General features: G+C 36.0%; 1 protein-coding gene across 3 annotated transcripts; it reads left to right on the top strand.

Moving 5' to 3' along the window:
- The first annotated feature begins 325 nt into the window (after positions 1-325).
- Positions 326-20,476, top strand: LOC140798467 (phytyl ester synthase 1, chloroplastic-like). Of its 3 annotated transcripts, none has more exons than XM_073152301.1 (13): positions 326-827; positions 911-962; positions 2,558-2,613; positions 6,153-6,311; positions 6,424-6,531; positions 7,815-7,918; positions 12,066-12,187; positions 12,741-12,849; positions 13,901-14,031; positions 14,102-14,471; positions 15,208-15,321; positions 19,412-19,494; positions 19,599-20,476. In XM_073152301.1, exons 1-13 carry the CDS (start codon positions 530-532, stop codon positions 19,879-19,881), a joined length of 1,989 nt encoding a protein of 662 aa, XP_073008402.1. In that variant the 5' UTR covers positions 326-529; the 3' UTR covers positions 19,882-20,476. The 3 variants fall into 3 exon arrangements, with proteins under 3 accessions (XP_073008402.1, XP_073008403.1, XP_073008404.1); XM_073152303.1 differs by having other exon boundaries at positions 814-827; positions 911-1,003; XM_073152302.1 differs by lacking the exons at positions 12,066-12,187; positions 12,741-12,849.
- The last annotated feature ends 578 nt before the right edge of the window (positions 20,477-21,054 follow it).

Below are 21,054 nucleotides of genomic sequence, written 5' to 3'. Positions count from 1 at the left end.
TATTATTATAATTATTATTTCTATTATTATCACTTTATTTTACTTTAGGTAAATTTGCAGATCACTCATCTGTTGTTATGTTATGCTTAAAATCAAACTATCCTTTAAATTTTCATTTGTATTATTTTGCCCCATTATCATCTAGATTAATCCATCAAATTACCTTAATACTGGTGTGACTGTTTGAGCTATTATCAATCTTCTATCTATACTTTTTGCAATTGAGTTATTTCATTCCATGTCATATTTTTTAAGGGAGGTATAAGATTAATAATGATGTTTTGAAGAATGTAGTGGTTATTATAATATTTTGAAAATTTTTATTTCTAGCCAACCACTATTCATGCTCTTCGCGCCCCTCTCACTTCCCAAATCCCGACGCCGCATTCACTCCTCGTTCAAGTTTTTCCGTCGTAGAGAGAGGAACAACCTCCTCCCAAGGCACCATTAACATGAAACGCCCTCAGAGTGTTCGTAAAAATGCTCCAAAGAAGAAAGAGATCGGCCTTCCCCTAGCCCAAGAAGCCTCATGGCCTCCCTTCTCCTCCCAGTCCTCTCCTCCTCTCCCTCTCCGCTACGACCTCCCCGCTTTGTTTCCTCCAATCCAAGAAAGCTTCACTCCATCGCTAGTAGAGGAAGGCCAAGAGCAAGTTACAAAGGTCTCGAGGTGTTGTACGATGACGGCTGTCAAAAAATTTGTGAGCTTGACGACTACTTTCATGCGGTCGCCCATCTCGCCCAGTACGATCGCGGCCCGCCACGCTGGTTGTGCCCCCTCGATGCCGGGCCACCTATCGAAGATGCCCCTGTCATGTTCTTCTTGCCTGGTAAAGATTTGAAAATTTTCTTCTTTTGTTGCTTTTCCTCAGTTTCTCCAATTAAGTTTTGCGAGGTTGTTGGGTTCTTGCAGATGTGAGTGGCGTGGGCTTGGGGCTCCTCATGCATCATAAGGCTCTCGGGAGGTACGAGAGGATCCATTCCTTTATGTTTGATTCGTGTAGAAGTAAGTATGTGGTATTTATAACTTTGGCCACTGGGATAAGTGGGGTTGAAGATAATCACCATCGAACCATGGAAATCGATCTTCTATTTTTTTTTCTCTCTCTGTTTCTTATCTGACCTTTTACCTTTGATAGTGGATAAGGGGCAATTTAAATAGATTGACACAGGACAAAGGTCCAAAAATACCTTTTATCAACTATCTCTTTTCATATTGGTAAATAACTCAGGAAAATCAAAATTTCTTTTTGATTTTGAAATTTGAAGCGTAATATGTATAGATCAAGTGCCAAGAAAACAAGAATGCATATTAAAATGGATCAAAGCGACCCTAAATCATGTCTCTTCAAAATAAGATATATATAGTTGAACATTTTAACATAGGTGGGATTAGAAAGTAGTAAGATATTCCCCCTCTATCGGTACTACTTATTCATTGGCATGGCACTTATTGATCCTCCTCCAGCTACCACGGATTGATGGTCTTACATTAGTACTTAAAAGTGAAAGTGATAAAAGAAAGTGAAGTTGAGCTAAATTCAGTTGGTGGGATTTAAAAGGAAAACTATAAAATGATTCAGAAACATATGAAGTTAGTGGGGCTTAGACCTTTTGATTCTTCCAAGTCCAATATTTTGCATCACCAGAGTCTGGCAAAAATATTAACCTAACTAAGAAACCAACATAGATTGGTGGGAGAAACCACTAGGTCTAACATAAGAATATAAAATGTAAAATGATTCAGAAACATAAGAATAAAAGAAGAACAATAAATTTAGAAGAAAACAGTATGCACTGAATAACTAATCATATCAACATGCTGCAAAGGATGTTCTTGGTGCATCTACAATAGGATATTAGTTTCAAAAGGGAGTTGGTGGTGGAATGCTAATGTCCAAAACTCAATTAATGTTGGAAAATAATGTTCTGGCTCAAATTGTTAAGGAATATGCTGAGAAAGCAGTTAGTGAAGACAAATTTATGGTGTATCAGAATTTCTATTCTAAATTAAGTACCATTCATGGGGAAACAACATATATAAACTTGCTAAAGTTCGTGAAAGGGAGACTAGAGATTTAGGCAATAAAGGACATATTTAGAGATAAATATATGAATCTGGATACAAAATATAAAAGAGTCACAATAAAGGTTAGATAATATGATGATATGAGGACACAAACATACTTAGTCAAGGAGATCCATACAACACAAGTAGGCGGCACTAAAGCTTACTTGTTGTTTTTACTCGTTAATCAAGAGTACCTTACTTAAGGTGCTTATATTTTTGTGAAAATAAATGCATCTAAAGCTGTATTCTCTTGTGTCTTGACTATGAAAGATAGCAAAGTACGTGGATATAAGAAATACCCATAAACTCACACCAGAAGAATAAGAAATGGTTCAAGAGAACATAATGTGGTCTTTTAAACATAATTGAAATGGAAATAGAGAGAAAGCTTTGGACATTTAAGATATAAATAAGAGAATGTAAACTTAAGCTACCTCTTTTTTAAATTCTTATTGTTACAATTACATATATGTTCATTTGGATTTGCAGGATTTTTGAACTCCGGTGCATGCACATTCCCATTCATGATCGCACGCCATTTGAAGGTATCCTCTTCTCAATAAAACTATCTACTTATATTGTACCATTAGCTTACTTTGAATTTGAAATCTGATGCTCAAGTGCTTTGTATTAGTTTCTCTTCTAGGCTCCTCTCTTCTTCTTCTTCTTCATTTTTTTTTCTTTTCATTTTGAGAAACAAAGAAGGCTAGCCTAGTTATATTTATTGAGAGCCGGGAAAAACTCATTGGATCAAAGTCACAAGATCTGCTCCACTCTTAACCCACATCCTCTTTGTATGACTTCCTTCTATTTGTCAAAGCTACCTTGAAAGAAGCTGCAAACTTCAAAGCAATTGTAGACTCTTACTGCTCCTTCTCTGACCAAGCGATCAATTATGAAAAATCCACTATTCACTTCTGCTCCAATATAAGACTCTCGGATTTCACCCTTGTTGTTGCAGCTCTTAAGCTCAATCTTCTGGACTTTAATAATAAGTATTTCGGTAGTCCACATATTACTCCTTGCTCAAAGTCTGCCGCTTTTAATTTTGTTTTGGAGAAGTTAAGATTGAAGTTTTGGGGGTGGAAAGCCATGCACCTTTCCCACGCTAGTAGATTGATATTGATCAAATTAGCTCTAAGCTCAAAACCGATTCACTTCATGGCTACCATCATCTTTCCTAGGGCTTCTCGTGCCGGCGGCATACTGGCACGTGGCACGAGGGGTGCCGCACGACACCACTCCTAATAACTTTGTTATCGACCTCGTCGTCGAGCTCGCCGTTGCCGTCGGCGAAGGTGTTACCTTTTCCTCTCATTTTCTTACAGCACGGCCTGCAAGTGCCGTACCATACCGTGCCTGTGGCATGGCCATCGTTGGTGTGAATTCTTGTGGGGGTTTGACCTTTCGAAGCACCACCTCTATCTTCGTTAGGTAGGACCATATTTGATATTTGTAGACCTCTCTTGTCCGGGGACGGTTTAGATCCGGCCTCCATCTTTGTGAACTTGGCTCTTGTCACTCACTAAGTTTGCTTGAAGACTCCTTAAGTAGCATGAAACTGCTTGGGCTAAACTTATGAAGGCTGGGTATTTCCCAAAGACCTTTTCCTGGGAGACTAACTCGAGCATTAGGACTTCTGTTGGCAATGGAGATTCTATCTTGATCACAGTTGAACTGTGGCTCCATATCATTGATCTTTCTAATCTCCATCTCCCTTTGGGATTTAGCTACATCAAGGATCTATTACTTGACGGCTGTTAGAATGACAGGTCGATCAAAGCTACCTTCTCTTGAGGTGGCCAATGCAATTCTTACTCCACATTTGTCCAACTTTGGCTTTGCATCTTGACAAGATGGTTTGGAGCCCACCACTGGTCTCTTCTCCTCTAAGTCTGCCTTCAACTTAATCTCTAATGGCAGTTATTCATCCTCTTTGTCTAATCATAATCTCAGTAAGCTTTGGTCCTTCATTTGGAAGTGCAAGACCTTGCGCAAAATCAAAACCTTCCTCTATCTTTCATTGGTTGGTGCCTTACTAGTCAAAGCGAGGCTAGCAAAGCGTCTCCTATCTCTTGGCGATGATTCATGCCTTGTTTGCCACTTGGGTGCTGAAATCAATGAGCACTTTTTTTTCCTGGAGTGCCACCTTGCACGTGCGGCTTGGTTTGCCATTCGACTAGCGTACCTCAGAGATAGACCTTAGTCTCGTAGATTGGCTCTTGAAAGCTATCAGTGACCTCAACCTAGACAAAGTTTGTTTCTCATTTGCCCTAATGTGGGCTTTATGGAAAGAGCACAACAACTTTGTTTTCAAAGGTTCTATAGCTTCTCCTCTCTTAGCCATGAGAGAAGATAGCCGTCTCTCGATCTCTTATCAGAGTGGCTTACTCTCCCTTGATGCCTTGCCACCTTTGTAGGCTTCCCCTGACCTCTATCCCTTGTCGACTTCTCAATCTCCTCCCCAAGTCGGAGATATTTTGACCTAGAGGGACAGAGCCTAGCGAGGAGGTTGCAAATGTAGGATTGGCATTTTCATAACCGTTATCTTGATGAAGTTATTTTGGCCAAAGATGAGTAAAATGGAGACTTGTGATGTGGCCCTCCATGGGGAGGCTTTAGCTTTTTGCTTAAAGGCCTTCAATGCCTTCCAACTTGGAATTTTCGGGTGATTCAAACATGTGCTGGTTGAACTCAATTTGGTCAACATGAGCAATAGAAATAGTAGGGATTGCATTTGGAATATCTCCTCATTCATGTTGGATTGTAAGAGGTGGATGTCAAGGTCTCCTTTTTCGGCTTAATAACAAAGCCACTCATGCTATTGTTAGTCTAGCCATTCAAGATCTTCTATCAAAAGAATGGACTAATCCACCTATGAATCTTTGTAACCTACCTTTTCTAAATTTATGTCTACGGACCTTTCAATAAAAGAGAAAAAAGACTATAAATAGTTCTAGCAGAAGGGCAATCTAGCAAACAATAATCTTGCAGAACAACAAATCATATCGGAGGACTAGAATGATGTTGCCAATCAATACTAATGAATAATTATAACTCAAGCTTAGGCCAATAAGGAATCCCACCTATATTAATAATCTATATTGTATAATATTTTTAAGGATAAGTTTATGTACACCTTTTAAATGTAAACTAAGTACATCTATAATTTTACACATATTTTGCTGTTTAGTTGTAAAATGTAATAATTACCTTCAATAAGTTTATATAAAAATTTGTATTTGGCTACTAAACTATGAATAAGTATGTTAACTATAATAAATATCTTTTTTAGAAAACATACATAACTTTATTCCACCCCTTTACTTGTGATAAGATTTTGTGTATAATTTATTATGTAATTTACCTTATATAATGTTTGACCAAAATGTGTATAAGTTAGATTTTGGTTGTAAAAAATATTTAAGGAAGATCTAATTCATGAACAAGTATCCCTTATATACGAACCAAATGCCACAAACATCTCTAGTGCTTGAGCGTCAAAACTTTTACAATCTCCACCAATCTCCACAATCTCCACAACACTTCGATGTTTGATTTTTTTTTCTGATATGTAATGTAAAATGGAGAGTAGATGACAACTAATTTCTGATGGTTCATTAAATGGATGGAGATCATGCTGTAGATTTCATTAATGTAAATAATTAATTAAGTGCCCAATAAAATCAGTGACGACATGACCTCGTGATCAGATATCATGCAATAGAATTCATAGTTTATGGCTTTCATATGGTAGTAATAAATGCCCATTGCTGTAAAAGTTTCATGATAGTTGTCCACTTTTCTTTGATATGCAGGGATAGTTCTTTATATTGATCTATTTTCCATCTTAAAAGCGATTGATATTGTTATATTCTGTGCAATATTCTCTAGTTCTGTGTTAAATGTTGGCAGTGCAGAATTTCAAATTTTTTTATTCTCAGAACCTTTCATAGTTGTAAATACTCAGTGTTGTTTCATGTGTTTTTGACATTTGCCTTAATTGCTTGGCTGATATTCTTGAATCCAGATTGTGGTTTATTTACTCTTTCTGACATATTTGTCTTACTTTTTCCATTTGAAGGACTTGTACATCTTCTAGAGGATGCACTGAGGCTTGAGCATTCCATTTCTCCAAATAAACCAATTTATTTGATGGGGCATTCTTTTGGAGGATGCTTAGCACTTGCGGTAGCTGCTCATAATCCTCAAATTGATCTAGTACTAATATTATCTAACCCAGGTCAGTTTCTTGGTCACTAGATTTGTTTGATACTTGAAATATTATTTGACTCTTTCGATACTTGTCTAGGATATTTCCAGGTTGACAGTAATTTTCTTCACTTTTCTCTCAGCAACATCAATTGATAAGTCAGAACTCCAGCCTTTGTTCCCCGTTTTGCGATACTGGTCTAACAACGAACAAAGCATTACTTTACTATTTCTTCTGAGCTTTAATATTAGTAAGTCAGTCACCTTGAACTTTTTATCTATTTATTTGACTGTTTATTAATATTGCTGTAATTTTCCCTCTTTGATATCAATAGATGTGTCTTTTCTTTGCCTGCATAAAAGAATCAGTTCTGTGATATCAGTATCTGAATGGTATATCTGAATTGAGTCTTGTACTTGAAATATGAAATGCTATTTATGTGTCCATTTGTTCTTCACATGCTAAACATGTTTCTACTTAAGATTGGTACAGATTGGGGAGTTTTTGACCAAACTAGTCCTCTCTCAATTTTTTTAATATTACCAAAATGGACCACACCTCAAACTTAATGTTAGAAGGGATATGCTTCACTATAGCTATCAATAAAATGTTGATAAATTATCATTTTACTTTTAGATAGAAACATCACTATGTTAAACATTTATATCTGTAAGTTAACAAACTAAAATGCTAATCTTATTAAAGGTTTATATATGTAAATGCTGATATTATCAGCAGTTTGTTTGGAAATTTTCAGATGAAATGTTGATAAATTCAGCTGAGTCTATCTTAATTATTTTTGTGTTGCCACACATGAAAAGCTGATCAAATCAATGTCTTATATCTAAGAAGACAATGAACTTTTATGCATCTCCTTTTCTTAGACAAAATGCTGATAATTTTAATATTTTACTGACGGCTACAGTAAAATAGATCTCTTTTGGTATTAAGTTTGGGGTGCGGTCTATTTTGTGTACAAAAGTTTGGAAGAGGGCTAGTTTGGTCAAAAACTCGAGATTGGGAGGTAGAGTGAATGTCTAGTATAAATGTTGGGAGGAAGATGTAAGACAATTTTGGCACAATTGAGAGCCAAAAAATGGCCACATGCAATTTTGGATAGAGTGAGTGAGAGCTTGAGGGGAGAGACAATAAGAGGAAGAGGGTAAGAGAGATTGAGAGAAGTGACTAGAGAGAAAGAGCCATGCAGTGGCCATAGGGAGCCATGATGAGAGATGAGAGATGAGAGAGAGAGAGAGAGAGAGAGAGAGAGAGAGAGAGAGCGACCAGAGAGAGAAATAGAAAAAACTAATAACAATAAAAGAGAGAAAGTGGGACTCACTAGAGATCGGTGAAGTGTAGAGTCGCCCGATTCAACTCGGCTTGTATACAGAAACTAGTTAGGGTGCGATTTGGATCGATCGAAACTCTATTTCATGATGTAAAGTATCATTGTTAGTCTATTAGTAGTTTTTCATACTTTGGTAGTTGACTTGAATATGCCTTCTGTTTGGTTGTTCTTTTGGATGACATCAGATACTGAAGTAAAGATGGCTTTAAGGAGTATTAAAGATGGGGCTACATTTTTACAGGCAGTTGATAGATTATCAAGAAATTTATCCTCAACACTAAGGAATCAAGTAAGAATGTTCTTATTCTTAATGCCATTTTACTATGTTATATTTATTCATTATCAAGATTACATTTTATCAACTTCGCTTTTCTAGTACTTCAATAACAAGTTTTCAATGCATATGTGTTGGACTTCACTCTCTAATAATCAATTCTCTTAGAGACTAAGTGAAGCAAAAACTAGAATGCAGTTACAAAAGTCCTATATAATAAAACTTTAATCCAGAAGGACGTGACATTGATTATCACTACGCATGGTAAAAAGGATCAAGAACTTCATTAATAAATCTTTTTAACAATAAAATATAGTGTCACAACTGGATTTTTGGTATCATGATTGGACATGCATGAGTGAAAGATGATAATCCCAGTTTCTTTTCCATATCAAAAAAATAACCTCGCAACATATCCTCAAAGATTTGGATAATCCTTTCGAATTGTCCATCGGTCTACGGGTGATAAGTTGAGCTGAGCATCAACCATGTTCCCATGATAGAATGAAGATTTTAACAAAATTTAGTAGCAAACCGAGGATCACGTTAGACACAATAGACATCGGTGCTCTATGGAGTTGGATAATCTCCCTAATATAGAGTTGTCCAAAGAGGTCTAGAGAGTAAGTCATACATATAGGCAAGAAGTGGGCATATTTGGTTAATCTGTCCATAACTACCTAAATTGCATCATGATTTGATCTGGTGTGAGGACAAAATCCATAGTTACGTCCTATTCCCACTCAAACAAAGGTAAAGGTCACCACTATAAATCTTTGATGCTCGACCTTAATTTGATAATAAATAAGATATTTAGCCACAAAATGAGTAATGTCCTTTATGCCGTTCCACCAAAAATTCTCCTGCAAGTCTCTATACATCTTTGTACTGCCTGGGTGAATGTGGAATCCTAAATTGTGAGCCTTTGATATGATCTCATCATTCAACTCTTCATTAGCTAGAACACATACACTGTTCTGATACTTGAGCAATTCGTCATTTGACCTCGAGTAATGAGGAGTTTCTCCTTTCTTTGGTTTTTCTAGAACCTTCGTGAGATAGTGCCCTCCAATTGAGTAGTTTGGATAAAAACCTAGAAGTGTAGGTTTGACTACCAAATAGCTAGACAAAGCTACTCTCTCCCTTCTGATGGGATGTGACCTCTATTTCTAAGCGTCTGAAATCCTCAATGATGCACTATTGACAAGTGAGTGCTGCCGAGTTTTCTTCTAAAAATTTCTTGCGTAGGGCATATGTCGCCATATTTGCTTTTCCTAGATGATAATTGATGTTGACATTATAATCCTTGATCAACTTCAGCTACTTACATTGCTTCAAGTTAAGCTCCTTTTATGTGAAGATATACTTGAGGTTCTTGTGAATTGTTAAAATCTCATAAGATTCTTCATAAAGATTGGTGCTAATATTCAATGCAAAAATAAATAACTATAGCCAACTCAAGATCATGAGTATGGTAGTTCTTATCAGGTTCTCATGAACCTTAAGTTGCTTATGAGCATATGCTATCACTGTACCATGCTGCATCAAAGCACAACCTAAGCCTTGATGGGATACATTACTTGATGGGATACATTACTATAAATCACGAAGTTGCTGGTCTCCATTGCAAATGAAAAAAGAGTTGTGACCAATCTCTGCTTGAGCTCTTGGAAACTATTTTTGTAATCACCCGTCCACTCAAACTTTACCCCTTTCTCAGTGAGGTGAGTAAGTAATAATGCAATACATGAAAATTCCTTCACAAACCTTCTATAGTATCCCATCAATCCAAGGAAGCTGCACACCTTTGCTACTGAAGTTCAATGGTGAAATCTTTTTTTCTATTAGGTAGAAGACTAGGTAGATCATTGGGTAACACATTTGGAATCTCGTTCATCACTAAAATTGTTCCCACTATAAATGTCAAATAGCCTTGACATTTTTTTTCTTCTCAATAACTGGTTTGCCTGAAGGGCAGAGATGATACTGGTTGTAGGAATCTTCCGTTCAAAATTCTTGTTTATTAGAATGGGGAACACGACTCTCTTCATTTTACGATCAACTATTGCATGATGTGTAGACAGACAATCTATGCCTAGTATGACATCAAAGTCATGTATATCTAAACAAATAAAATATGCAGGGAGTTTCTGATCACATTCTTTACTAAGTAAGATCTACAAATATGATCTAAAAGTACAGTTCTCTCTATAAGTGTTATCACTGCTAAACATGATTCCATGACTTCAAGTATAATAGGTAATAGATGAATAAAAGCAGGTGAAGTAAAAGAATGTGTGGCACTGAAGTCGATGAGAACTCTAGCAGATGTGAACGATATAGACAAGGTACCTTGCACCACAGATGATGAATGCTCAACCTCTTTCTGGGTCAAAGTATATACTCTCCCTTTGTTCTCATTGTTGTGTAACGGGCGAGGGGAGAGGTGTGATGGCTCACGCGCATCATGCATCACTTTTTTTTTCTGGTTATTACAATCATCATCTCTCAGATATTTGATATCGCTATGAATCTGTTAGTCTTATAATAGTGCTATATTTCTATTTTATGTGTCCTTTGACATATGGATCCTCAAAAATTAGAGGTCACCTGAAGACGACACCTTTGCCATTTCTCATATCTGATCTCGGTGAATGAGTCTATTTACCTGAATTCTATATCTACTCCGGTACTAAGTTGGTATACCCAGACGTCCCCATGAGGAGAGCTTGTATTTCTAAATTAATGGAACTCTTATTGTCACCATATTAAACATTATATATATTTTTTTCACATTCTAGTTTCTACAATGAAGTTTTCCATTTTAAATAACTTCTACACATCTCCAAATCTGAATTTGGAGTCTTTCTTGTATTTGCCCTTTTATTACAATTCATGAATTTAGTATTCTCACCATGTTTTTTACTGTCTTTAATTTGTTATGGTCATTCCAAATCTGAATTTGCATCATCAATTCATTACTTTTGACAAATCCTAGATTTTGTTTGTTTATGTAGAATTAGTCATGCACTTCCTTATTATTGTATATCATTTATTGGTAAACACAAATCACTTCCTCTTTAGTAATTGAGTTTGTGAGAAGTTGGACTAGCTATTGGAAGGTAAGGTGATCATAAGAATCTTCTCAAATTATTTCCCTGCTGAATTTATAAGCAAAGAAAGCTTGGTAACCCAGAAAATATCACAGATATGACTAGAAGAATTTTAAACTTATGAATAGTGATTCTGTTGTTCTTGTTGATAAATTTCTCATCGAGGTACTAGTTGCTTGATAGGCTAAAGGTTCCATGGGCTTACTGAAATGGGATGGTAATGACCTTGGTACTTTAGTTTTCTCTTCACGCTTTGAGCCGTCGCATCACATTCTTTCACTCTTTCCTGCTACTGGATGTCCTTCACATCATTTGGCAGTCAGATGTCCATTAACAGCATAAGTAAATTGTGGTTATATCTTTTCATACAAGCATATTTTATAATGTTTACTACAATGAATGTCTAAGAGTTTATTCACAAACATTCTTGTCTACTCACTTGCACCAAACATAAAATCAGCAAAGATACAAAGATTGTTTCTTCATTATAGAAAGGTTTCTGAAAGATTTCTATAAGAGAAGATTGTTTCTTCATTATAGAAAGGTTTCAGAGAGATTTCTATAAGAGAATCATACTTATGTGATGCAAATCTGATTTAAAAGGCCAAGATTGAAAAATACAAAAGATGGAGAACAAGTCTATTCATCTGATTCATATATAGTTGTTATTCACAAGTATGTCACGCTAGAAATAATCATATAATTTTCTTTTGCCGTCAAATTATTAGGAACCTAGTTATCATGATGGATTTGATTTGGGTTCTTGCAGTGGCTCTAGTTATAGTTCACATTCTAACAACAAAGTAGTTTTGGCATCCTCTACGCAATACTCCTTCCCATTGCCAGTTTTGCCATCCTCTACTCAATACTTCTCTTTGCCCAACTCAACTAAAAGTGATTCTAGGCACAAAGTTTCTCACAAGACTCTAGATATCTCTACTTAATACTTCCTTTTGCATTATATTCTATTGATATTCTGAGTAATGAGACAAACTCTCAGAATTGTAACAAATTTAGTACTAAAGAAGGTCTTGATGAGCTTCTTGCAGTTTTTATTTGAAACGTTACCAAGGGATACCTTTTCATGGAAAATTGAGCTACTCAAGTCAGCTGCTTCTTATGCTAATTCTCACCTCCAGGCAGTTAAAGCTGAAGTATTGGTGCTAGCCAGGTTTCTATCCTTCAAAGAACAAATCTTTTCACTTCTGTATTTTTCTTGGTTATCCTCAGCTTGATGGTTTTAGGATTGTCAAACTGACATAAAGTTTCAGCCAGTTTTAACTTTTAACTTATGCAAGAACCAATTTGAGTTTTTTTAAAGAAATTGGGGCATTTCTTTTAAATAAGTGGTTATCTGACTGCCAAAATCAACCATTAGAAATAATGAAATATAGGATTAATAATTCCAGTTTACCAAAACAAGTGTACCATAATATCAAACATAAGATTTGGTATATAAACTGTACTTAATTTACTACTCAAATCGCCATTAAATCTACAAAAAAGATATTAGTACCATCTTGCCAATTTGCCTCTAGTGTTAGGTTTAATTTGTTTAAGAACTTTTAGTGCTGAGGTTGCTACTGTCACTTGTTCTCTTACCAGATCTTTTCAGTAGTGTATATACTGTCTTTCTCTTTTACTTTACCAGAGATTTGTTAGCTTTTCAATATTCTAAATGTAGATGTGGTACCTTACTACCAAAATATTTTGTTATTGTTTAGTTGCCTGGACAGTTTACTTCCTAGTGAAGATGAAGCTAAAAGACTTCAGAAACTGTTGGGCAATTGCAAGGTTCGCTACTTCAAGGATCATGGTCACAACCTTCTACTGGTAGGTGAAGAGGAGCAAAGCCACTCGTACACACATGCATGCACAGTGTGAGAGTCATTGAATTGTAACGGTTCAATGATAAGCATCTCTCTAGCAATCGAGAGTCTTCCAAATGAAGTAAATGCTATATATCTGTTAGAATATATAATATAAAAAGTTAAAAATGACATTTTTTAATAGCTTAAGCTTCTATAGTAATTGATGAGTTAACATATTATCATTCTATTAGAGCAAAAACTCTGAGTTCAAATCCTGCTAAATCCACTTGTCATTTAAAATATAAAATCTTCACCCACTTAATTCAAGTTCACTTCTTGGATTACTCAAAATGTCTTAAATCTAGAAGTGAAGATGAGTGTTAGAATAGAAATTATAAAAGTTGTCATTCTCTAATAGCTTAAAGTTTTAGAATAGTTAGTGAGTTAACAATATCCATTCTTCTATTTTTTACTGTCTTATTCTCTCAATTTTTAGTTTAGAAGCAGAGGAAATTATCATGTTAATTTCCTTTGGGAAACTAATATGATATCACAGAAATTCAAGTACGGCCAGTTAATTTTTTGCCTATACAATAACACAGATTTGTTGCTTTTTAATTTCAGAATTACTGTGGATGAGTTATATGATTCTATTATCATGGGATTAAGGTTAATTACTTAATTATGTTCCCTTAATTAGAATTGTGTTAGTTCTGTGCTTCTTTGTATTTTCCGACTCTGAAGGCATTGAAATCAAAAGTTACCAAACAACCATGAAAGTTAAGATCTTGAGCCAGGAATACATCTGGGGCTCTGGGAAGTGAAATTGAATGGAAGTTCTACCCCTGATACATCTTTTTCTCATTAATTGGAGCTTCCCTTCCAATCTGCATCAAGAGCAAGCATGTTAGAAATGTTATCTGTATTAATGTTTGTACTCAATAAGCAGATTATACTGTTCAAAAAAATTCTGGATTTGATTTATGGGTTGCTGGACATGCATCTTTGATATGTTCATCAATATCCGAACATGTTTTGAACTTGACAAACATATATTATCATCTATTATGCAGGAAGGCGATGTGCATTTATCAACCATCATTAAATCTGCCAATATGTATCGTCACTCGAGGAAGTATGACCGTATATCGGATTACTTGCCACCAACTATGACAGAATTTGAAATACTTGTTAAAGCAACTAGGTAATGATCTATACTCCATTTTGACAGTAATGTTACCTGGTTATTGATATTGTGGATTATTGTCATACAGACGCTTCTACGAAGTGACTGGTCCAGTGATGCTTTCAACCATGAAAGATGGCAAGATTGTGAGGGGTCTTTCTGGGATTCCTAATGATGGTCCTGTTCTATTAGTTGGCAATCACATGTACCTTGGACTTGACTTGGTTCCTCTTGTCAGGGAGTTCTTGAGGGAAAAAAGAATTGCTCTTCGTGGTATAGCTCACCCTTTTCTATTTCCAGACATGATTGAAAGTTCATCGAAGGGGAAAGGCATTTTTGACTCCATAAATGTATATGGCGGAGTCCCTGTATCAATGAGACTTTTTTACCGATTACTATCAGAACAGGAATTTGTTCTTCTTTACCCTGGTGGTTACCGTGAAGCTCTTCATCACAAGGTGAGCTGAAACTTCTCAAGCAATAACCCTAATTAGGTAATGTAATATTAAAGTGTCATTTATACTTACTTTTTTCACTTCTTTATTGCTTAAAACTTTCTTTTTCTTTCAACCTTATATATCTATTAAATTTCTCTAAGGACATCTTCCAACAATAAAGTTCATAAACTAGCATATCCATTTTTGTAGATCTAATATGTCTCAAATGCATATTTGGTTCCATGAACTAACCTGGGAACCAAACTATAGGTGCACTATTTTTAATGTGCATTGTTTGTAAATCTATTCTCCTTGTAGAATTTTTCTCTGTTGACATTCATTTTTTTTCCTTCCATCAAATCTCTGACATTTTCTATTAATTATATGTAAAGGCATTCTTTTTGTGAGAATTAGCATCGGATACTTCAGTAGATAGTGTGGAGAAGCCATGAAATTGAAGCTGTTGCAAACGGTAGTATCTCACTAACAAGTAACAATGTTCCTACTCTGTGGAAACATGCTATTGCTCTTCCATCCTTTTGCCATCTATGCATATTTTTCTCCTTTATTTGTTATAAATAGTAAATACTTCTTTTTAAAACAATATTAGAAAAATGGAAAAAGTAGCCTTGACATGCTTGTGTTCTAGCTTTTTGGTTAGGTACTACCTTTGTGCATGTACCTTTCATGTTGTGCTCGATTCTGTTATAAGAGTGTGTGTCTTTGTTTCTATTATCCTATTCGTGGATGGTTTCAGGGTGAGGAGTACAAGTTGTTTTGGCCAAGCCAACCTGAGTTTATTAGAATGGCTGCTCAGTTTAGTGCCACGATTGTACCATTTGGAACAGTCGGTGAAGATGATCTGATAGAAGTGAGCTATATTTCTGACTTTTGAAGTCTTGAATCAATTCTCATTTGAACTTTTATTAGATGTCTGAAGAATGTGATATATTATAGTTCTGTACTACTGCATGAATTTGTTAAATATCTTCTGCTGTGTCAAAGTTCTCAAAATCACATCCATCAGTCCTTGAATGAAGTATGCAGGGTTGTTATTATTGATCCTTCTTTACAACCATTTATGCTAGGTACTTAGATTTTGTTTGTTTGCAATTTGATCTGTGTCAAGTGACTTATTCTACAGACATCAAACATAGCCTTGTCTTTCCTTCTCCTCTTATTTTTGGGACATTCTTCTGTCCAGTCATTACTTTTTGGTGAAGATGCCTCAGATATTCCATAAATTATGACCTGCTTCCTAACTGAACATCAACAATCACCTATGTTGTATGAACACATAGTCTTATATAATAGGACATGTAGAGTGGATGCAGCCTATTGCATGGCAGAGGCCCTTCCTTATTATTTGATTATAGAAAAAACTAAAAGCAACTAGAGGTGGAACCACTAGGGAGGGCTCAATGCTAAGACTGAGCACTCGAAGTCTCACGTTATTCAATCAATAAGAGTGAAACACCCAAACCTTCAAATATACGTGTATACCACGTGGGTAAATCCTCACACACGGTGCATCACGTGACCTGTCAATAATATGTTTCCACAAGACACATAGAAATATAGGTTCATATTATAAATGATCTCAAACAAAATATGAGTCTGGATACAAGTTTCACACAAACCACAACAAGCCTTCAAAGATATACGTCTATAATACAACTCCAATTATAATACCTTCGCAGGGGCTCAATACAACTAATAGAAATATAGGTAACTCTAAATGAAATAAATGCATTTACTCCTCGCTACTCGCATCTGCTTCCCCTAACTCTGAAATGATGCCACTAAGAGGTGGTGAGCACACAGTCCAGTGAATAGAATCTATATAATCTATAACAATAAAATCACAAGTGCATATTCTTATGCATGCCTATAGTTGCTATCAATAGAATAAGCTTATCTAAATGACTTACAATGAGTTACTAAATCAATGCAAACGATATAGACTACATGTTATTGCCCTTGAACATGCCAACTTCTAATTATATCAGAATAAGCTTACACAAGTATAAAGTTTGATATAATCTCTTATTCATATAAATCTCAATCATAACATTCACATGTTATGTTTAGAATTAAAAAGGTGAGTTTTCCTCATATTCACATAAGTCAATGAGGGTTAGTCATGCTCACTAAGGCATTAATTATTATTTACTATCGTATATTCACTAAGCTATTTACCACATAATTTAGATATTCTTCAAAAGTTATTCATCATGTAACCACCCATCATCTCATACATCGAGGAAGAATATACACACATCTAGTGGTAATGTCACCCAAACATGCATGGCGACGCTGCATGTGACCGGTTGTCTGTGGTTATCAGACTAAGGATCCCGGTCGTAGGTTCATATCTCACTATCTCTAAATTATCACCGATCTCAGCGGAATAGTCAAGAGCTCTCAGCTCATAAGTGGATACTATGACCCTACATCGTCGAGTACCGCTAGGGATATATCCTCACCTCACAATCATGTTTTTACTATCATCACAATCTAGTTTTAATCATGTAGTGTAATTACTTGAATGCCACTCAGGCTAACGACCTCAGGTGTAGACCGCTAATAGTATAAGTTATATACGATACACTCTATCTTTAACCCTAGACTGAGCGAGTAGAGGGCATTGTCTAGTCAGAACAAGTGGTGCGGTATCTATTAATGTGTAAGTCATGTCATAGTCATCATGGTCATTATATTCTACATTCATTTCATTACAGATGTTTATGCAAGAGTGTCTCATACTAGGATGTATATAATAATTACATTAATGCCTGTGCGAACATTATCATATTATAACATCAGGAAGAGTATACTATTAACAACTGCACATATTAAGATACATAATAGTTACACTAAATGCATGTATTAACATTATTATTCTTATAACATCATAAAGAGTATACTATCAACAACTGCACATACCAAGATACATAATAGTTACACTAAATGCATGCGCTAATATTATCATTCTTATAACATCATGAAGAGTATACTATCAAAAACTACATTGTTCTATACTCATATAAATTCTACTCGCTTGGGGATCTTCATAGTACTCTAACTCTCCTCAACTAGTCGGTTCCTCCGGGATCTTAAAATCCTCCTCGCGCTGTGTCGAGACTAACATTTCACGCAAGTAAAGTCATCCGTAAAGTTAGTGAATTAATAGAATTAATTATCTTATTAGAGAATTTAGGTTTAGGCATATCACATGAGTCAAGAGTTTCCTAGGGTTGAGTTCCATATCATCCTAATATTTACACTATTTAGGTAATAAAAATTTATCTTTAGGAGAGTAGTTAGGCTAATTAATTAATAAGGTGAGGATAGGGAAATGGGGCTTATAGGGTCAATAAACTCCATGGGCCTAGGCTGGGCTTTGAGCCTAGCCCAGCTTACCGCAGGTGCCCAAGAGATGTGCTAGATTGGGCTCGGGCCTCAAATCAGCAGTACAAAGGTTTTGTGGGCTGCGGTCCAACTCGTAGCCGACACCAAATGGCTTTGGTGGGTTGCAGTCCAACCTCAGCCCACCAAAGATGAGTTTGTGGGTTGCGGTCTGACCGCAGCCCACTAGAGAGCAAGTGGGGGTTTTACTTAACCCCCCCCCATCTCCTTCCAAGGGAAGGAGACAGAGGAGGGAGGTGCGGCCACCACCGAGGGAGCAGGAGCCGAGGTGGCCGACAGGGTGCCGAGGTGTACAACATGGCCGGCGGCCATGGAGGTCCCCCCCACCACCTAAGGTACTTCTCCCCCCCTCCCCCCCACCAGAGCTCTCGGACCAGATGGTTAGACGTGAAGTCGTCGGCGCCGGGACTCCGATGAAGGCGAGATGAGGGAAGTTGATTACTGAAATTAATCAAGGGGGTTTAAGGGCTTATCAAGAGGGTTTTAGGACTTGGGTACGCACGGGTCGGCTCCAGGTTCGGGGCTTCGTTGACTCCGGTGTCGGTAGCTCGAGAGAAGGAGATGGAGAGAGAGATGGTAGGGTGGAGGAGGAAATAGGGGGGCAGCGCCATGTGCACGGAGAAGAAGGAAAAGAAGGAGAGGACGGAGGGGGGGGGGGGGGGCAAGCTGGGACGCAAGATGCACGTGCTTGGCTCGTGCATTTTTTTTTTATAATTATAGATATTTTTTAATTTAAATCTGGGTGTTACAAAGAGAAACAGCTAAAAAAACTTCAGGTATTTCAGATTTTAGAATAGATCATTATTGTGTATTTTGATGATGAAATTATTGTCACCGGCAATATTGACGTGCAAATTCTTAGAAACCAAGAACCTAAGTTACTAAATGATTAGCAAGACTTGTGGATTAATGGTACAGTAAAGTACAACAATTGGTATACTACTTTACTTTCTGTAAATCTTAGGAAAATTTTGAATTTGATGTTTCAACTTTCAAGAGATACAAAATTAGAGTCTCTTGAGATGAAGTTGTGGGAAATACATCGGACTCTCCTAAACCCAGTCACAGAGCTAATGTTTTCCTCCATTATAGGTTCAACTGTTCAAGTATTAGGGTCAGCACGCACTTACTTTTAGTTGCAATTTATGTTTAATCCTCTGGTCCTTACTCTGAGAAATGTACTAGAATTTGTAGTTATAAATAAACCTTTGTTTCTGAAAACAGAACACTTTCAATGACAGTGATTTGCTCATGCTGAGAGTGATTCTAACTTGTACCTCTATTTATTTTTGAAAACAGATTTATTTTACAAAAAGAAAAGTTTATCATCATCCATTATAAGGCACTTTGCTTGGATGTATGTATATTAATATGTAATAATTAAGTCAACAACTATTATTTTCATTTTTTAATTATACATTGTCCATTAGTTATGTATATATATCTACCGTATTTATCGTCCTGCTCTCCTTAAAGACTTATATGAAGTTGCCTGACTCATGCTTTATTTTTCTTCTACAAAATGAATACAGTTGCTTTTATCCTTTGATGATGTATTGACCCTTCCTTTTGGGAAAGATATGACAAGATTCTATAGTGAGAATTTAAAAATAAGGTAATCATCCTATAAATTTTCTGTTAATATATTTTTGATATTCGTCATTCTTATGGTCTTGATTGTCACTTCTTGGTGTTAACATAGTAATGTTCTTATTATAGGGATGATTATCCTAGTGTGTGCTTCCCAGGAGTTCTTCCTAAGATACCTGGCAGGTTCTACTATCTATTTGGTAAACCAATTGTTACAAGTGGAAATGATGGGATATTGCAAGATAGGAATAAAGTGAACGACCTGTATTGGCATGTTAAATCCGAGGTTGAGCGAATGATTTGTTATTTACTAAAGAAAAGGAAGGAGGACTATTATAGAAGTATCTTCACAAGATCTTTATACAAAGCTGCTTGGGGATCTGATCATGAAGTCCCGACATTTGAACCTTGAGTCCAGTTGATGGATTGTTTCAATAAAACTTTGTATTTAGAGATAATATATAAAGTTCTTTGAGTAAATTATAGGCATACATCAGTTAGAACTGAGAGATATTTTATATTCATATGAAGAGTAGTTCAGAATTTATAAAACCACATTTCAGGAAAAGAATGCGCGGTAACGGGCTATAGTATTCTAGCCCCAAATTTGGCCCGGTTCGAGTGATTTGTGGATCAGGTCGTAAACAAACATGTAAGCCTGGTCGACTTGAACCCAGCCTGGCTTGCCCAATGATCACCTTTACTTGATGTTGTCCTATTATATGCCTGCAAGCCTTGCCTTTTATGTGTTCGTCTTTTACAACTTCCAACCTGTGGAGAAGATCAGAATGCATACCACTACATTGGTGAGGAGGTGGCAGCTGCAGGAGTCCTGGAGATGGAAGGCATATTTGAGCTATGACTAGTTTGGTCTTCTTAATGTCTTGATTTTAGATTCAAAATGGTTACATTCCCTGACTATTGTAAGAACAATCACCTGCAATGTGATGTTGTTGGTTTTGTACTATTTATATCTTGAATGGACTGTTAAACGAGATATGTATCAATGATTCTTCGAGCATAGACTTAATTAAATCTTGTTTGATCTCGTTAGGAAGGTAGGTTTTCTTTGATCTAATTCCAACATGCAGAAGAGTTCATCCAAACTTGTTATGAAATATTAGTGAATTTTACTTCCTCGCAAGGAAGAAATATTGCTAGTAAGCAATAAATACCTATTTCCTGGGCCCGTGGCATGGCTAAGAATAATTTAGAATAAAATTTGAGGATTAGCCTTGACAATTGCTTTGCTGCAAGGAGCTTATCAAATAACTAGTAACTAGTCTCAGAGACATTTTTTCAATTTCATATATATATATATATATATATATATATATATATATATATAGTTAGTCAAAATAGTAACAGTATCATATGAAAATAATATGAAAAATACAAAAAATAAAAGGTTGAATAACAAATTAGCTGATAGACAAAATGATAACAAAAAAAAAAAAAAATCACTGCTTATACGCATTACCATCTTGCAGATACCCCGCTTTGCATGCTAATCATCCAGCCCAACCAAAATATACTCCTGAGGTGTGAACTGAGAGTAAATCGGAAAAGTTTTCAGCAGCTAAAT

Source organism: Typha latifolia, chromosome 12 (genome assembly GCF_019914945.1).
Source record: "Typha latifolia isolate L0001 chromosome 12, TyphaL0001v2, whole genome shotgun sequence".
NCBI classification, from domain to species: domain Eukaryota; kingdom Viridiplantae; phylum Streptophyta; class Magnoliopsida; order Poales; family Typhaceae; genus Typha; species Typha latifolia.
This window is presented reverse-complemented; position numbering and strand designations above follow the sequence as displayed.

Bases quoted from the DNA above. Each gene is read 5' to 3' on its own strand.
- LOC140798467 (XM_073152301.1), top strand. From the start codon at position 530: ATGGCCTCCCTTCTCCTCCCAGTCCTCTCCTCCTCTCCCTCTCCGCTA. The intron at 6,532-7,814 runs GTAAGTCAGTCA...GGATGACATCAG, and splicing joins TCTTCTGAGCTTTAATATTA to ATACTGAAGTAAAGATGGCT. The intron at 19,495-19,598 runs GTAATCATCCTA...TTCTTATTATAG, and splicing joins AGTGAGAATTTAAAAATAAG to GGATGATTATCCTAGTGTGT.